The sequence below is a fragment of the Zootoca vivipara genome, chromosome 12 (assembly GCF_963506605.1).
Source record: "Zootoca vivipara chromosome 12, rZooViv1.1, whole genome shotgun sequence".
Classification (NCBI taxonomy): domain Eukaryota; kingdom Metazoa; phylum Chordata; class Lepidosauria; order Squamata; family Lacertidae; genus Zootoca; species Zootoca vivipara.
Genome location: NC_083287.1, coordinates 3008058 through 3026620, shown reverse-complemented (window position 1 = coordinate 3026620; position 18563 = coordinate 3008058). Strand labels below are relative to the sequence as shown.

Genomic DNA, 18563 nt, shown 5'->3' with positions numbered 1-18563 from the left:
GGCTTACTTCAAAAAAGCCTGACAAACTTTCTTTGAGATTTAAGCAAATATTAGCTGGCAGAACAGGTCAAAAAAGGTGGATGGAGTAATTGAGTACAGTTTAAGAACATGAGCAGTTTGTTCTTGCTGATAAATTAGACAGCTGTTCTGAATTACATTTCATGCTGTTTTTGCACAACAGCTAATTTCCTGCTGGTAGTTCTAAAGTGACTTGGAAGTGTATGCAATTAACTCCACCACCTTTTCTTTATCCTTCAATAAAAGCATCAATTGTATTTGCTTATGGTGAATTTGCAGGGGTTTCTTCCTTCTCCTTCTCTTCCTAAAACTTTAGAACACATGTATTAGATGTCTAATGTGGGCTTCATAATTCAGAAGCCATATTTTGACATCGGAATTATATTAAAAGCCAACAACAATGCTGGCATTCCTGTAAAACTTGATTGAACTAATGGAGTCTTTCAATTCCTGAAATAGATTTTCTTTGTCCCCACCACTACCACATAGCATTACACACATGTTTGTGTGTGTAGGAATGCATGTTGAGCAGTTCATGTATATAACAACTAGCCAATGTGTATATTCACCTGGCCTCATGGAGAATGTGCATATAATCCTTCCAGAAACAACTGTTCATATTTTCCAATCAATATACATAATCTCCATTAGGCCTTTTGGGAATGTCAACACAGTGGTACCTCTACTTACGAACGACTCGACAACTGAATTTTTCGACTTACGAATGGGGCAAATGGCCACATGCTTATGAATTTCTTGACATCTGAATGGAAACCGCGGCGGTTTTAGATTGGGTTTTTTTGACTTACGAATTTTTAGATGGCGTTGCTTCAACTTACGAATTTTTCTGTTTCCAATGCATTCCTATGGGAAATCGTGTTTCCAATGGCGCTTTTCGACCTAGGAAGGTGCCTTCGGAACGGATTAAATCTGTACGTCGAGGCACCACTGTACCTTGACAATTTTGTACATTCTCTAGCCAATATGTACATTCTTCAGTCAGTATGTATTGTCTCCACAAAACATGACTTATTTTCTATTTCTTGTTCAGAGGTGTGCAATCTGCACCCCCTGGGCTGCTTCTGCCCCGCTACCCAATCTTCTATGACCCACAACACACCCTCCTGCTGATCAGCCAAGGCAGGAAGAAAGAGGACCTCCAGATAAAATTAACTGTTTCTGCACTTCAGACTCCTTTTTATTATCCTCAGCTATTCACCCGCCAGCTGAGCAGAACAAGGCAGACTTGCAGGGAGAGGAAAGTTTGAAACCTTCCCCCTCCCCTAGCCCTCCCCTTGCTACTAAGCTTAGGAAAAAAGCATTTGTTTTCAAATTGTTTTCAAAACTCTGACAAAAGCCCCACAGCTCTCAGGATTATGGAGGACAATACAGTGTAGTAAGGGAGTTAACACACAAGCATTTGGCACACTATGCAGCTCTGGTCTGGGGAGCCACACTCCCTGTTCTCCCACCACAACCAGCTCCCTCCGTCCAACAAGTACTCTGGGAGAGAAGGAAGGCTTAGTTCCCACATGGATCTTTGTGGTTCCTCAACTTGTAAAGGTATTAACTTCCAAGCCCTGGCATTAAATAGGTGTTATTGACTTCAATAGGATGTGAGTTGCACCTTGGTCTCTTTCTTTAATTCATTCCCTGTGAATTATTTGAACCAATTAAAAAGAAAATTGAACTTTCTACTTGGTTCTGCCAAGCCATTAAAGGCCAGTATATATGCATGTTAGAAATTATTTCTGATGTATAAAACATAAGTTTCAGATCTTTGAGAACAAGAAGTGCCTGTTCGGAATACATTTTCTCGTATTATAACTCAAAAGTTATTGTGCTACATTTTGTTCTCCTCATTATCACTTAATCAAAATGCTAAAATACCATTCCAGGGGCATGCTCTCAGCACCATTACAAGCAAGGAAACCAAAGGGGAGATTTGGTTATTCATGCCTAAGGCCCCATATTTTAAACCATTTCCCCCAATTGAGATCTGCTCTATATTTTTAAGCAAGTGTTGCTAACTTTTGTAGTTCTATCACTATTCTTGATATGGGGCATTTCTGAATTACTTGTTTACTGAATGCTGGTTGGTCTCCTCTGACCTACATCACCTTCACCAGCAACACATTTTCCATATCATAGTGAAATACACACACAATAAATGTACCCACAATAGTTACACAATGACTTCTGCCTGGATTCCACAGTTTGTACCTGACTGAGGGCTACTTTATAGATAGTGTGTTTCATTTGATGGAGAATATTTGTTACTTCTGTACCATCTAGAGGTGTAACAACTTCACTTTGTACATCTAATTAGCCCACATTTTGGGGTTGACATTTCAGAATCCCTGTGCTTGGCTTCTTAATGCTGGGCCATTTTGACTGACATGTTCTGCCTGATCACTGGAACCAGGTCTGGACTTGATTTCTTCAGTCAGAATTCTTGGGGCATAGTTTTGGCACCAATGGAAGCATTCCTCCCAAAGCAAATATACTCGCATTTAAAAAGAAAGAAAAAGAAAGATTGTTATATGAAAGAAGCAAAAACACCTAATGTCCACATCTAGCTTGGCACTAGATCCTGATAGCATGCCCCTGAAAACAACATGGGAAACCAGAAGAAAGGCTCTCTCTCTCTCTCTCTCTCTCTCTCTCTCTCTCTCTCTCTCTCTCTCTCTCACACACACACACACACACACACACACCACTTTATAAAAATCCTACATCCTACTCCATGTTCCAAGTAAATCCTTCATTAAGCAATGCTCCAAACAGTAACTAACCTAGAGACCACAGAGCTCCACACTCTGTTATTAATTCTCTTGTGATGCATATTTAATATAAGCTTTTTATGGATCCAGACCATCGTGGTGACATATGCAGCTATGAATACATTTTCATTTTCATTTAGCTATGCGGATGTTCAGTAAACAAGTGTCACTGGCTCTCTCCGATGAGAAATGTGCGAGATGCAAAGTGAACAACACCCTGCCTAGTTTTATGAAATCTTGAAATGAGAGGTGTCTAATTATTTTATACATATGTGCATTAAAATTGGTGTTGAAATCTTTGGCAGTATTTATAGTACACACACAAAAGCTTTGAATATTCAAAGCTCAGGAATTACATGGATACAAGACAGGGAATGAAAATTAAACCATTCTTCCCCACATCACATTTCACTCTTTCCCAAAAGATTTGCTTTCTTTGTTTCTATATTTATTTCAGCTCTTTTGAACAACTGAAAAGACAGCTGCTAACACATGCATGGGTTCAGCAAAAAGGCTTATCTGTTTCCTTTGCTTATAACTCCATTCCTTCCATTCTATAGAAACTTCTGTGAAAGGAATCTAGATCTGTTTGCAAAAAGCGAAAGCAAACAGAAAGCAAAGTGCAAAGTGTTTGGTACACTCTGTGTTCAGTGCTTCTGAAGCATTGAACAAAAGGTTTATCATGTGCCCCATGACCAACCTAACAGTTGAGCACTAAAGCGCCTTTCTCTGGTGCTGCAGCCTTGACAGGCTTCAGGGGACCCTGTGGCTGCTATTGAATTAAAAAGAAAGAAAGTGTATGGTCTGATCACAGATCTCCTCCCTTCATTTTTATGGATTTTTATGGATCATAACCTCCTCTGTCTCCCTTGGATCAAATGAAAAGGACACATCAGCCTACTGGTGACACTTTTCACCAAATCTCTCGACAGCCTCATGTGGTGATTCAATGTGGAGGTCACACATTATGGGAGACAAGGCAGAATCCTGCGGCACCCCCACATGCCAAAGGTCTAAGGTTAGAACTAGGGCTTCAAGGAACAGCCCTGCTTGGGAGGTATCAGAGTCTAAAGCAACGCTGCCACAAAAGAGCTGGAGGCCGTGAGCTGGTCCTGAGGCCTTGGAAACATCTCAGAGATTCAGGTGGATGTTTCTTGCTTTTTCTTCTGTCCGGTTTGATATCTTTTTAAAAATCTCCCATAAGTGTCTCCAAGTTTTCTATAAATGGAAAATGCTAGTTGAGAAGAGTGGAGAGAGGCAATCAGTGGTTGTGGCGGCAGGGCGTGTAGCTCTGTGACTGACAGCTCTAGCTTCCAATCAGGCAAATGATTTTACCAGAACTATCCTTCTTTATGTAAAGTCAAAATGCCTTTGAAAAGGACTTGGAAGGGATGTGGAAAGAGTTTAATCGATTCTCTTAGGAGCAACTCTTTATTTTGCGGACCTAGTGGTTGGCTGTGCACTTACTGCCTTGCTTTCTTTTCTCCTTTCCTTTCTTATTCCTATTTGATTTCTTGCACGCACACACACACCTTATTTAATCTTGCCTTTGTCCATAGCTGTCTCAAATATAATCTGTGTTGTTAGTTATTAGGTAAGTCACTTTCCTTCACCCCCCACCCTGACCTGACCCTAGTTTCATTCACTTTCATGTTTCACTTATTTGCAGTGTTTATGTGTATGTGCGTAATCAGATAGCATCTCTCAAACTCTGTTCTTTGCTGTGTGACAAAACACACACACACACACACACTGCTGTAAGCATGTACCAAGCAGTACATTAGTGAATACTTCCATACATTTCCACTATCAAGAATGAAATGGGAGCATAGTAAATATAGCGTTCCAAGTGAGTTTCTGGGAGAACGCGCTACAGACAGGAAGGGAAGTCAAATCAATTCTGACCCACCCAACCCTTTGCCTCTTCACCACAAGTAAAAGCGGAGGGTCATGCCTCTTTGTCTGAAATTTGGCAGGCTTCATCTCCTCAGAAGTGGCTAGTGTGCCTACAAATTTCACCCAATTCTGCCCCAAAATTAAAACGCCATAGGCATTTGTTGATTTTTCCACTATAATGAGTAGAGAAGCAATGCAAAGCTTCAAAAAATGCACCAAAGGAAACCTCTACTTCAGATCTGAAGTGAAGCAAAATATCAGTGTGAAGTGCCAAGGCAACCTACTATCCAACGCAACAAAGCTGGTTCAAAGGCAATCTTCTTTTTCGTTTTCTGGCACGGCTGTTCTGGGTCTCCCCTTCAGAAAGCATGGAAGCTATCAAAGCACAGTGCCTGCCAATCTCACCCCTGGCTGACAGTACTGGAAGCCCCTGAAAAATTCAAAAGCGAGGGGTTTTTAAAATTATTGCATGGTGCCTCCTTCTCCAGTTCAATGGAGAAAATGGAGGTGCCCCCCACATAACCACTAGAACCAAGGGGTCTCCCAGTGAATAAGATTTGCAGGATGCTGACAAACAATAGAAAGCATTTCTTCACACAATGCATGTTATGGAAATAGGTGACTACCAACCTAGCAGTTCGAAAGCAGGTCAAAGTGCAAGTAGATAAATAGGTACCGCACCGGCGGGAAGGTAAACAGCATTTCCGTGCACTGCTCTGGTTTTGCCAGAAGCGGCTTTGTCATGCTGGCCACATGACCCGGAAAAACTGGCTGCGGACAAACGCTGGCTCCCTCGGCCTCTAGAGCAAGGTGAGTACACAACCCCAGAGTCGTCCGTGACTGGACCTAATGGTCAGGGGTCCCTTTACCTTTACCAATTAAGAAGACTGCTGCTTTAAAGAGTCACACATTAATGCAGCATAAACCGCTTGGTGATAAAGTCTGAATGAGAAACACTTTTCAAAGGGGAAGAAAAGTGAAAAAGCTCAAGAGACGTCAGATGAAAATTAAAGGATTCCTCTATACTTCTGGGCTGTATACAGCAAGTGCTATTTTCATTTTGCCTTCATAGACTAGCTTAAGTTTGAAAAACATTTCTCACTACCAAAAGATGAGACTATTTTTTTAATTGTGATATATGTTCTTCAATTCAGATGGCAAGAACTGATAATCTCATGCTCAGTACAAGAACATAGGGTGGCCCAGTGATTTGATTTGCGGTAGGTCAGTTGTGCAGGCGTGATACGGTGTCAGCATGGATATCTACACTCGTGCCATCAATGCTAGTTAGCACCCACAGAGCCCGGCTTAAGCTCAGTATGATGGCAGGGCTATGAGCCAACACTTGCTCTGTGTCTATGCACCACGAGGTCTTAAGAACTGAGAGAATTGCAAAGGATGAAGCCTAAGCATTAGCAACATCTGTTTGCTGTTCTAGGAAAAATCATTTCTTTTGTAAATTCAAAAAAGGCCCTAAAATATATAACTATGTAAAGATGTAAATGCTGAAACATATCTAATTTCCCTGGAAAACACGTAAGTTACTGAATCAGACAACCAGAATATATTAATAATAAAAATAATTATTTTCGCATTTCCAATATTTCTCTACTGCATTTTTTTAAAACTGTCTATTAATTCTGCAAACATTTCCCCCCAAAACAATTTCCAGCTTTGTAGAGGTGTTAAAAAAGATAATCAACTGATAATACTTATTTTATTAAGTTTCCTCTGAAGCTTAATTCTTAACAGAAAAACCCAATGCAGCTATAAAAATGCTAATTAGGAAAGTTTCGGAAAAAACACTGCAGACTAAATACAACTCCATGCACAGGAAATTAATTCTGCAGATGTGGAAAAGATGGCATATAAAGTTAACGAGATATTACTTAAGGCAAGAGAAACAATTAGGCTATTAACAGTGGAGATAAACTAAACATTTGCCATCAAATATAATGAAACTAATTAAAAGTGAAATGAAAAATAAGACATGAATATGAAAACAAATTCAAGCACAATAAAAGGCAAAACATCTACAGGACCAAAAGCAGTATACTGCAGACTGGGAAGCATTATAAAAAGCCATCAGCCGAGGAGATCTGCTAAGCAAACAATGAAATTCCCGAGATTCTCCTCCCTGTTTTTAGAAGGATGACCACAAGAATAGCTTTATGAATTCCCTCCATAATGTTTAGATGATCTCAGCCACTGCTGAAGAATTCGGCCAGGGATTTTTTAAAAAGGTTGTACAAGTACAAGGTACTCTTTGTTCTTGGGAACTGCTTATTGAAAACACTTGAGCCCTGCCATTCACGAACAGAATGAACATCAAGATATGGCTGCTTCTGCTGGCAAGAGTCCGATTCTTCCTGGGCCATTTTGTTCTTGTGCTTGGTGACTAAAAGTCACATGCGCACTATCCATAAAATGATGTGCTTTGAATTCAGGAATAGATTCCCACGTGCCAAAGAATAGCATAGCTTGACTTCCTTGGAGAAAGCACATGCTACAAATGTGATCACTGATCGTGCTTTTTTTGAAAATCAACTTACAGACTTAACAGAGAAAAGAATTGTGAACTTGATGTTCAGTTTCCATGTGTGTATGGTACCAATTTTTCAGTGCGACCTCTCCTTAGACCAAAGTAGTGCAACAGCATTCACTGAAATCAATGGGGCATCAAGTCAGTCATCACTAATTTTTTACTTTGTTTCCACGGGTGAGACTAACCCTCAGGATTCAATCCTATGCCTCTCTCCCTCTTTTATCCCATGTATGTATTTCTTGAGGACTCAACATTCAATTTAGATACAGAAGGGGCTGAGAAGCTATTCCATTCAGGCAGAGAAATACCTCTTAGCTCAGGCGCAAGGCTGGAGAGTTCCTATAAAGAGCAACTGCAATGGAGAATGAAAGTGGTAAAAATTAACAGGTGAGGAACAGGAGGGTCATGGATAGAGGTGAGAGTCAGTGAAAGGCAGACAAATGTTCCAGCTCAACACCATGTTGCTCCATGTAAGATAATGCTCCTCATTTAGTAGCACCCATTCGCTAAGCTCTAAACAGATTAGTTTCATTTCTCAAGAAAGTGGTTTTTGACAATGCGGTATACACATGTAGACTTGGTATTCAGTAAAAAAGGTAGACTCTATTTTCACATAATCACTTTTCAGAGTAAAATTATGCTTATAAACCCACCAATTATTTGATAAAAGCAGTACAGTTGTTTGGGGGAGGAAATGAAACTTACGGCAACATTGGAGACACTATCAAGTTTTCAGAAAATGGGGAAAAATCAAAGGACCTAATGTGTTCCCGATCAAATTTTTATGCCTACTGGCTGAGAAGATTTATTAGTTTAGCTGCACTCATTTCCCCAAAGAAGCCCTATTTGTGTTCCTTAGCCATGGCTGGGTATTATTTCTGAATATCTAAACTCTGGCTAGGGAAGGGCTACAAATCTAGATGCGGACACTTTATGCTGTACTACAACACACAGGCTGAATGCATTATATCAGTAATTAACTAGTTATATGTAAACTAGTAATGTAGGTAGCTATTTTCCTAGCCACCTACGGGATCACTTCCAAGTGACTATGCAGAGAAACATTACACATTATGGGGTTTTGTTAGGTTGAGACCCCAAACTGAGTTACAGACCAACTTACGGTGTGTTGCATGAGGCACACAATTGCCACCTTCTTTTGCCTTTTTTTTTTTTTAAAAAAAGCTTTTTTGCAAAGAGCATGAGAAAGAAGGGCGGGAGAGAGACAGAGCGGGAGAAACAGAACGGCACGCAATGGAAAAGTGGGTTCCGTGTGGCAGGATGGAGTTAAAAGTGATGCCTTGTCAAAAGATTGGAGATGACTGCTCCAAAATATATGAACATTTGGGGGGGGGATGCAGAATCTAGTAAGCATCAGGCCCACTGTATATTCACAGCTAAGTTTTTCAGAGAAGAGTGTACAGTACTGAGATGTTCTTAAACTCCCCAATATTTTACAGAATTCAGACAAGGGCATTGTAAAGTTGGTATTATTCTCACTATTTCTGAAGTGAGAACCACACACACACACACACACACCTGAAAAGTCTAACAAGGAACAGGGGCAGGAAATGCATGCTTGTATTATTCACCATGCAAGCTGACTATAATATAATTAAAAGGTTTTGCTATTAACTTTAACTAAGTCACCTTTGCACCTTTGTTATTTAAGGGACTTTGCCTGAGAGGTGTTAAGCAGGCACAACACTTAAGGGTTGCAGCGTGAATGAAGGCCCTGCTCATTCCCACAGGACCACTGAGTACATGGCCTGCTGTCTCAAATTTGGTCTCCAGTGTTGCTTCAATCACTGCAAACCACTTTTGAGAATGTCAGGGTGTTTTTTCCCCCCTTTTAATCTATCAAGAGTTGTACAACCACCAATAACACAAAATTAACAGTATTGCAGAGATCTTTTTAAATGTCACAGAAGCTCACTCATATTGATATTCTGAACTTAATAACACTAGTGCTGTAAAGCTCTGCATCAAACTACTTGAAGCACTTTCATAAGGCAATAAAGCAAGGAATTTGTTTTCACCCCAAAGCTATGTCAGTGACTCTGTATAACTCTATTCAGGAGAACCATTTCCATAAAGAACAGGGAAGGGGGGTTGGGAGGGGGAGAGAAGAAGTACCTTGGGTGCTCAGTCTAGGTGCTAAAGTTGTTTTCATCTCAATGCCCATACATAAGGAAAGGTGGATACAAGAAGGGAGCTCAGCATTAAGTATAACCTGCAATACTGGATCCACTGTTAATAATTGACACCTTATATCTTTTTTTTATTAAACATTTTTATTAGATTTTCCAATTTAAATATTTAATCCATTTTCCAATTATATAAATTATACAAATATCAATTAAACATTTTAACCAAATCTCTGCCAAATTATACAAACTTATCGACTCCCCATGCTCCAGACTCCGAAGGTCTAATCCTCTTATAATGCTGCATTTCTTTCCCACAATGTCCAGATCTTATTCCATAATCTATTATTAGCATTCTTTCTTTTTTCCAAGTCACTGAGTTCCTTTCAGCAAGCAAATTTGATCAAACCGTATTTGATTCTGTGTGAATTTATACTATAGCTCCCTTTTGTAAATTTAGCACTGTCTCCTCGCACGCTGGCATCCTGCCAAGTCCGTCCATAAATCCTCCGGTCTTCTTCACAGCTGGCAACCACGATCCACAAACAATCAGATGTGAAAGCCTCTGTGACACTTTTCCCAGGGTCGTTCTCCGCAGCAGTCTTTCCAGGGAAGGTATGCCAGGTCACAACCTTATACACAAATCTAATGTCTTATTTATGGCTCCCTCCCCCTTTGACTGGTATTATGGCCGGCTCTGTCTCTTAAAATGGCGGAAGCTGTTTTTGTAACTGCGTCATATCTCAGATGTTTCTTGACAGGTTTCCAACCGCTAACGAGCTTGCTTCTCTCTGATGTCCATAAATTTAGGGACACTTTGACCACATTCCAAACACATCCCCAATTACAAACTTTGATTATATATATTTTCCAATTCACACAGTCTGACATGCCAATTTCGCTTGTTTTGAAAATATTAAAAACGGCTCATCCAGAGAGAGGTGTGGTAAGTAAATAGTAAAGCACAATTATAGAGTGTCAACCTCCCTCTTTCTGTTTCATCGCATACCTTCTTAATCTGATGAAGACATTCCTCGGTGTCTTTTGTTTTCTCAGTGGCTGTAGTTTGCAGTATAAATCTCCTTCTTTGTCTGGAGCATGTCCACGACTCATATCTAATTTCTCTCTTAAGTCATGGAGTCCAAAACGCTCGCAGAATCAGCGTCCGGGAGATCCAGGCTCCCACGGGGGCTTTCCATCCAGTGCCCCCAGCCTCTTCCGAAGTCGAAGCTGGTGGCGGGCATCCGCGGATGAGACTGCATCTTCCCGTACCCCCCAGGAAGACTTCGGGAGGCTGCTACTCCCATCACAGCCTCGTAAATTTCCCCGTGGGTGTCGGACAGATGGAATTTTCAGCCTTCTTCTACGGCGCTCAGACGGAGGTCTCAATAATTGACACCTTATATCAGTAATTCTCTTCCTTTCCCTTTTCTGTCCGCTGCTGGTTTTCTTAATACTTTTTCTCATCTTGTCCCTTGTATCTCTCTCCCCTCTCTATTTTTCTATGTGTATTTTTGAAGGAGAAATACATACAGAGAGAAGGGGGGAATGATGGCGGTACTCCAGGTGCAATCCACCTTCAGTCTGGACAAAGCCCAGTTTTAGACTACATCTGACATGGGTCACATAGATAATCTTAAATCTGCCCCATGGATCGCTGGATTTTTCAATACATATTAGCCACAAATTCAAAAGTATGCAAGACAGAACTCTTGGTGGGATTTAAGAGGTCATTTCTTCTGGTTGAAATAAGGCAGGGAACATTGTCTGCTACCTATCCATCCTTTACTATACCATTTGCAAATTGTGAACCATCCCTTCTGGTGCAGCATAACCACTAGAAGGATGGCCTAAGCAGTCGTCTGTTCAGTGTGAATTCAACCACCAAGTAAACTGGCGATTGTAAGGACTGTAATCTAGAAAGGTTTATGGGGTGCAACTGCAAATCACCCCAAAGCCTGGCTCCATTAATAATTATTCCGTTCTGCAAGCTGCATTACAAAATACAGTTTTGTGCAAAATCCTTAAAAATAACTAGATGTCAGATTATTTTAATGGCATTTATAATTGGCAGTTCAACACTGCCAAACAAAAAGCAAAATCCCCTACTTCCCTTCAGGTCCTGGAAATGCAGCTTTTGCTGTCACCCACCTTTTTGCAAACACAGGCAAAAATACAGAGTTTTCTCACAAAATTAAGATACATCAATCAGTGTTTTAATTCACTGCTCAGTCCCCAAAAGTGCAAATAGTGGATGTTACCCCTGCCCAAATCAAAGCAAATGAATAGCAGGTAATTATAAGAGCTGGCATGGGTCAACAAAAAAAGTGGCAGATGCAGAAATCCCATCAAAACCTGGATTGAGACAACCATCTCTTTAGAGCAGCAGTCGGAAACCTCTGGTCCATGAGTGAAATTTGGCTCACTAGGCCTCCACATTGGCAAGTTCCAGTTCCTGGCTGACATACACCTCACAGGCAAAAGTACTAAGTGTCCTGGGTCTATTTCAACAAAAGCTTCTACCCACAGCACATAGCAGTAACATTGGTGTGGTTAGCATGTTCAACCATGATCAGGAAGATGGTGGTTCAACGCACACTTTGCCAGAAAGCTCACTGCATGACCTTCAGCTTATTCTTCTTGTTTAAATTTGTATACCGCCCTTCATCCTTAGATCTCAGGGTGGTTCACAGCATAAAAATACAAGATAAAAATGCAAAATACATAATAAAAACAAAAACAAAGCAATAATCCCCTCCCCCCTCTCGCATGGGCACACAAAAGGTTGTCAAGGATGGAGACCCGACTCTCTGGCAAATCAGGCCACCTCACATATTCCACAAACCTCTACTTTTTGGAGTTATTTGTGGCACATGTGCTACGGATTGGCCATCTATTGGTTGGTCCATTACAAGCATTAGAAAGAATGTAGCTAATTATGTCAAAAATAATTTGACATTAAGCACTTTTAGGGGCTGCAATTCCTTCAGGATGACAGCCTGTAAGCTATAAACCGAAATGAGTAAGTTTAATTAATTCAGACATGCACAACAAACATGTGGTACAGATTAAAGACCCATGAAGGAAGTTCCAGCTACCTGAAATGCATAGGCAGGTGAAATAGCCGCAGTTAAATGAAGTGCCTCTATAAAAGAAAGTAGCAGAGATGGGCCAACAACTTGGAAAATAAAATAAATTGTTTTAAATGCTTTTCAGTTAAAGACCCAAAGCATTACAATGGGCTGCTTAGAGTGTCTCTGTTCATTTAACTCATATTGAATCTAGTGGGGAAAAGTCTAACCATCACCCCAATTAATTTTTTTAAATAAGAGCAATGATTTTTATGAGCTGGATAATTCAACCATTTGGATAAGCTCTCAAAGCAGCTCTTAAACTTTAATATCATGGAATGAAAGGCAAATCACAGAATGGGGAATAAATGACTGTTTTCTCCTGAAGTTGAGAAGAATCATTCTAGTTATCCCCTATTCCCCTGTAATGGCTATGGGAGCATGAAGACTGCTTTTGAAAGACAGTCTACCCAACCATTTCTACCCAGGAAAATCAAAATGGTTAAAGTCTACTCCCAAACCATATGCACAGCCTCCCGTTGTATGTAACTGCATTAGGGCTAGTGCAGAAATTCATAACAAATAACTAAAATGAAACACTGATTCTACCAGATTCTGCATTTGTGGTAGGGTTGCAAGGCTGACTCTCTTCAAATATTACGTAACAAAACCCATCACTAAAGCAGCCTTTCAATGTGCTGTATTCAGGATGCATTTCAACAAAAACCCTCTTAAAAGAAATGTAAGCAGTAGATACAATACCAGTGGGAAGCAGGCATTCCAGTGGAGTAAACACAGGATCCATAGCAGCTTCTTAATGTTGTACTTTTACAACTAAAGCAAAACAAAAAAGAGTGTTAAAAATCACAGTTCATGCACCTCACTTATTCATTCAATATTTTAATTATAGTTAAACTATACCCTAAGCATAATATTCACGAGAAAATGAACAGGGTAAAAAAGCTCAGTTCAGAAATAGCCACAAATTTGCAGGCACACACAAATATTGATTTAAAAATAAATACATTTAAAGCAGATTTACAGAGAACCATGGACCGTTACATATAGCAGGTGGCAGGAAGCCCATTCCAGTGTGAAGAGATTAATCTATACGTACATTTGGCATCAGCCAGATTGATAGTGTGACACACAGTTCAAGGGATTGGAAAATCTGAGTTCTGGAGGAGCAGGGAAGCAGCGAAATGAATGAACCAAGCTTGAGAGGGTTCAATTTTTAATTGGTAAATATTGATTTTTATAGAAGTAACTTGCCACCTGAAAGCAAAACTGAATAATAAGCAAAATAATAAAGGTGGCACGAGCAATGTATTTACAGCTCTGTTGAAACAGAGTACATTACAGAAGCAGATGTGATTTCTGTAGAGAAGACATTATTTCCAAATCAACATGTTTGCTGGGTTAGGAACCATGACATGAATGGAGGTGGGCACTCAGCGCAGCTTGCTGTTGGTGTGCATCTCCACTGGCAGTCTAGGGGCACCAGTTCCCAAACAGTTGAATTTCTGGGCCCAATTTAAAGGAAGGAACATAGCTCAGTGGCAGAGGTGTTTTGCATGCAGAAGGTCCCAGGAGAACCGTTCCCAGGCTGATTAGACAATGCTGGGCTAGGTGGAAAAAAGGAGTCTGAGTTGCTGGGAAAAGCGGGCCCTAACCTGCACCATCCTTCAGCCATTTAATATAGGAACATATACTGAATGCTAATGCTCAACTCTGGGATATGTGCAATAAAGAAAAGAATACAAAAGGCCCTTAGTTGTTAACAACTAAACTTATTTATTAAAACAAAAACAAAAAATCATTCCAGTAGCACCTTAGAGACCAAGTCATTGGTACGAGCTTTTTTGAGCTTCTTCTGGTATCTGATTTTTTTTATATTTTGTTTTGACTACGTCAGACCAACACGGCTACCTACCTGTAACTAGAATTACAGTGGTACCTCGGTTTACAAACACAATTGGTTCCGGAAGTCTGTACTTAACCTGAAGCGAACTTTCCCATTGAAAGTAATGGAAAGTGGATTAATCCGTTCCAGACAGGTCCGCGGAGTATTTAAACTGAAAATACTCAAACCGAAGCATACTTAAACCGAGGTATGACTGTATTTATTAAAATTATCTATTGAGTAAAAGCCCCACTTTATTATTATTTCATGGATAATTATGTTTTGGGGGATTTTTTAAATGCCACCAATCCAGTGGCTAGGGTACAAATAGCAAGAAATTAAGCATTATAAAATAAAAATGTATTTTTATCTACTAGACAATATGGATTCTGACTGATTGACTCAGATGGTAAATGAGACTGATTGAAATGAAAATGACTGCAATCTTTTTTATAGTCATAGGAACAAAACTGTATTCATCCTTCTGCATCAATCCATCAAGATGCCAAGGTTCCCAGCTCCTCCTAAAGGTAAAGGGACCCCTGACCATTAGGTCCAGTCGTGACCGACTCTGGGGTTGCGCGCTCATCTCGCGTTATTGGCCGAGGGAGCCGGCGTATAGCTTCCAGGTCATGTGGCCAGCATGACAAAGCCGCTTCTGGCAAACCAGAGCAGCACATGGAAATGCCGTTTACCTTCTCACTGTAGCGGTTCCTATTTATCTACTTGCACTTTGAGGTGCTTTCGAACTGCTAGGTTGGCAGGAGCTGGGACCGAGCAACGGGAGCTTACCCCGTTGCAGGGATTTGAACCGCCGACCTTCTGATCGGCAAGCCCTAGGCTCTGTGGTTTAACCCACAGCGCCACCTGCGTCCCTTCCAGCTCCTCCTATTTGTTTTAAATTTAGGTTTAAAACACTCTTTTGGAGGCATTGCTTGTTGGGGGTGATGACCTGTTTTTCCTTTTTGTCTCATTTCTGCATTGTGTGTAGGTGCTTCTCCTGTTGTTGTTGGGCTTGGGGGGGGGCTGAGCATACCAGTTTTACTTCTGTTAAATTGGTATTTTCAAATGCCCCAACAGCTTCTTAGATTTCCAAACATGCTCCTGGTGCCTAAAAAGGTTGGGGACCCTTGGTCTATAATATCTTAATTTCTACTGTCATCTCCTCTGGTCAAATAGGTTTCTAAAGCATTACAATTTTTTTGAATAGAGACAGCAGTGATAGGAGGGCTCAGACCATCAGCTGCACCACCTTATGCTCCTTGGGACAATAAACCAACTCCTGTATTTATCCAAACTCAAAGATGCGCACAAGACAATAGAATTATATGGCTATCACAGTTCTGAAAACAAGACCAGCAGAGTTGACATGCTGTGACTTGTAAAATATCAGCATGTCCACCAATAAACAATTGGTTTCTCCAACACTGCAACTGGGACAAATGCGTGAAGTCAGGGGTACTTTGGATGCAACAAGGTTCAGTGCCCTAAAGCAAAACAGCTAGACTGAATTTTAGCATTTTAACTGTGAACACAAGGGAATGTGTGAAGAGATGTGGGCAGGAAGCACTTAATACCAAAAAAAGTGGGTGGGTGGGGGGCTTGTCCGTAACAGAATACACAATGCAGAATACAATATGCCAGCAACTAGAAGCCCAACAGTGAAATCTGCCCAACTGATTCCTCAAACTGCCAAGCCAACTCCAGAGCTAAAAGAGAAGTATGTGAGCATCATGGCAATCAATTGGGCCGGGGGGGGGGGGGGAGAAGAGCATGAGATTTTCACACCTTTGGAAAAGCCAAATCAACTGCAACTCCAGAGCTTTATAGGACCACACACCCGCCAAAAGCTACCTCCCCACCCCCTGCAATGTTATCCCAGCCCTTCTCCAAGAAGTTCAGTGCCGCCCCTATCCATTCTAACGTCAAAGCAACTTTGCTGTTGTTTGTTGTTTGGTTTGGTAATTTGTTTTAATCTATCTTTCATATTACATTGTTTGTTTTATTGTTTATAAAAATATTTATGCACCACTGCATCATAAAAATATATCACTGCGGTTTGCAACAATATAAAAACATAAAACCGAAGCAATGGTTGTAACCTGCCCTGGGACTTTGTAGTGAAGCCCAAGTAATAAATTAAAAGGTTGTCCAGTGAACTAGTGGTACCTCTGGATACATACCTGATCCGTTCTGGGGTGCCATTCGCACCCCAAAAAGTACGTATCCAGAGTGGCGCTTCTGTGCATGTGCGCGCGGCGGAACCAGGAAGTTAGCACTTCCGGGTCTGCCGCATTCTTAACTTGAAAGTACGCAACCCACAGTGTGTGCAACCCAAGGTATAACTGTACATGATTGGATGGAGATTTGAACCTGAATCTCCCCAATCTTAGTCTAGAGGGGGAGGGGGAAGAGAGAATACAGGTACAGATACCACCTTATTAACACAGCTTGTTTGGCTGTTGCTGTTGCTTCTAATGCAACCCCCTCCAAGGAGAGCCTTTGTTCTTAAACCTCAATTCTCAAGCAGGAGGTTGGATCTCCTGATTTTTTTGTTTTGTTTGTGTTTTGCTGTTCCTGAACCTCCCATGGGGGCTAACAGCTTTTAGGAGAAGGGGAGGCACAACTACTCCTTTAGAATCCTGAATCCTTCCTTAAAGGTGCCAGGACTTTTCCCTAAAAAAATAAAAAATAAAATAAACAGGCTGCCCATCATTCTATTCAGAATGCAATGCATCCTCTTAAACAACTGTCCTTAGCCTCTGTACATCTGCAAATATCATACTTCCTCGCAAAGTTCTCTCTTCTGTAAGCGTGAGCACTGAAGCAAGATACTTTCTTTCCCCCTCCTCCTTCCATTCCATAGAGATGGGCTTGAGCCCAGACACCTCTCTGTGTGGACATTAAGACATGTTCCCAACCTGCCATGATGGGAGGGTGCGTAGGGAGTGCGAAGGAGTGTGAGAGAGTCCCTGTCAGGGAAGAATCATAGAATTGTAGAGTTGGAAGGGACCCCAATGGCCATCTAGTCCAACCCCTTCAACACAGGAATCTCAGCTAAAGGAGGAGGGGTATAAGTTAATGATAATATTTTCACTAGTCAAGGAAGTAGATGCAGAGACCCCGCTAGACCAGGAGGCAGCGCTCAACGGCCACCAACTTGGATGACTCCAGAAGAGGATTAGAGGAGAGGGCTACCAGCTACCTTACTAGCCACGAGGGCTGCCCTCTGCCTCCACAGTCGGAAGCAGCCATGGATCCCAACACCAGTTGCTGGAGACCACCGCAGAAAGGGCTCTGGACTAGATGGGCCCCTGACCGGATCCAGCGGGGCTTCCCTTATGTCCTTAAAGCCAAACGCAAGACGGAGAGAAGAAACTCACTCGAAGTCCCGGGCGAGTTCGGAGAGGAGCTTAAACTTGCAAAAGGCAGAAACCATCGAGCTGGCTTATTCATTGTTGTCTGTTCCCTTTGAAAAAGTGGGGGGGGGAGGCCGATTAACAAAAACAGGGAAGGGGCAAGAGGAGAGTATTTCTGCCCCGGGGGGGGGGGGTTACCTGGTGCTGCCTGCCTGCCTGCCTGCCTGCCTGCCCAGAGTCACCCGCTTTCTCTCGCTGCTGCTCCCTCTGGCACCTGGAGAGTCCAGGGCGCCGCTTGCAAGGAGCCAGGGGAGAGGCGCGGAGAGACGATCGCACCGATCGCCACAGTCATCTATGGCTCGGCGCTCGATTTCTGAGCAGCAACTAGAAGGTGGAGCGGGGAAAAGAGAGGGGGAGGGTTATTTTGCATGCAAGCAGCGAGTTGTGCTGCTTTTTGCATTGCAGCAACAGAGGGGCGAGCTATGCAAGCAAAAAAGGCAGCTAGCGGAGAACGCAGAGCATCTGCTCCATGGAAACGCAACGAAACCAAATCAATTGCAGCCAAAGCAAAATGCTATGCAAGAGGAGAATGGCAACTCCTGCCTTCCCGGATGCCTCTGAACCTATAGAGAGAGAGCCAGTGGCAGGAAGGGAAAGGAAGGGATGGGGTGGCTTATAAAGGGCTGCAGCGCCGTGACCCGGCAGAGCCCCGCCTCTGCGGAGCAGCTCTTAAAGGCGCAGCCGAGCGGAGTCGAGAGGCTTCCCGGGCTGCGGGTTCACACGTGCTGCTTGACGCGTTCTCCGGGGGCCCCGTTCTCCACATCATACATTTAACGCTCAT

At 41.9% G+C, this 18563-nt stretch overlaps 1 protein-coding gene across 6 annotated transcripts in view; it reads right to left on the bottom strand.

Moving 5' to 3' along the window:
• The window catches only part of TPK1 (thiamin pyrophosphokinase 1), a 207881-nt gene extending 189533 nt beyond the window's left edge, over positions 1-18348 (bottom strand). For 2 of the 6 annotated variants that reach the window (XM_060280546.1, XM_060280544.1), the window contains exons 1-3: positions 17921-18345; positions 17747-17832; positions 13223-13294 (exon numbers count right to left, since the gene is read on the bottom strand). Coding sequence is in view for 4 of the 6 variants with exons in the window: in XM_060280544.1 (XP_060136527.1) it covers positions 13223-13265 (43 nt within the window). In the remaining 2 variants the exon portion in view is untranslated. Of the gene's footprint in view, positions 1-13222; positions 13295-17568; positions 17701-17746; positions 17833-17920 lie in introns of those variants that run through there. The other 4 variants (XR_009558356.1, XM_035101357.2, XM_035101363.2 and 1 more) reach the window with 4 other exon arrangements.
• Between the last annotated feature and the right edge of the window lie 215 nt (positions 18349-18563).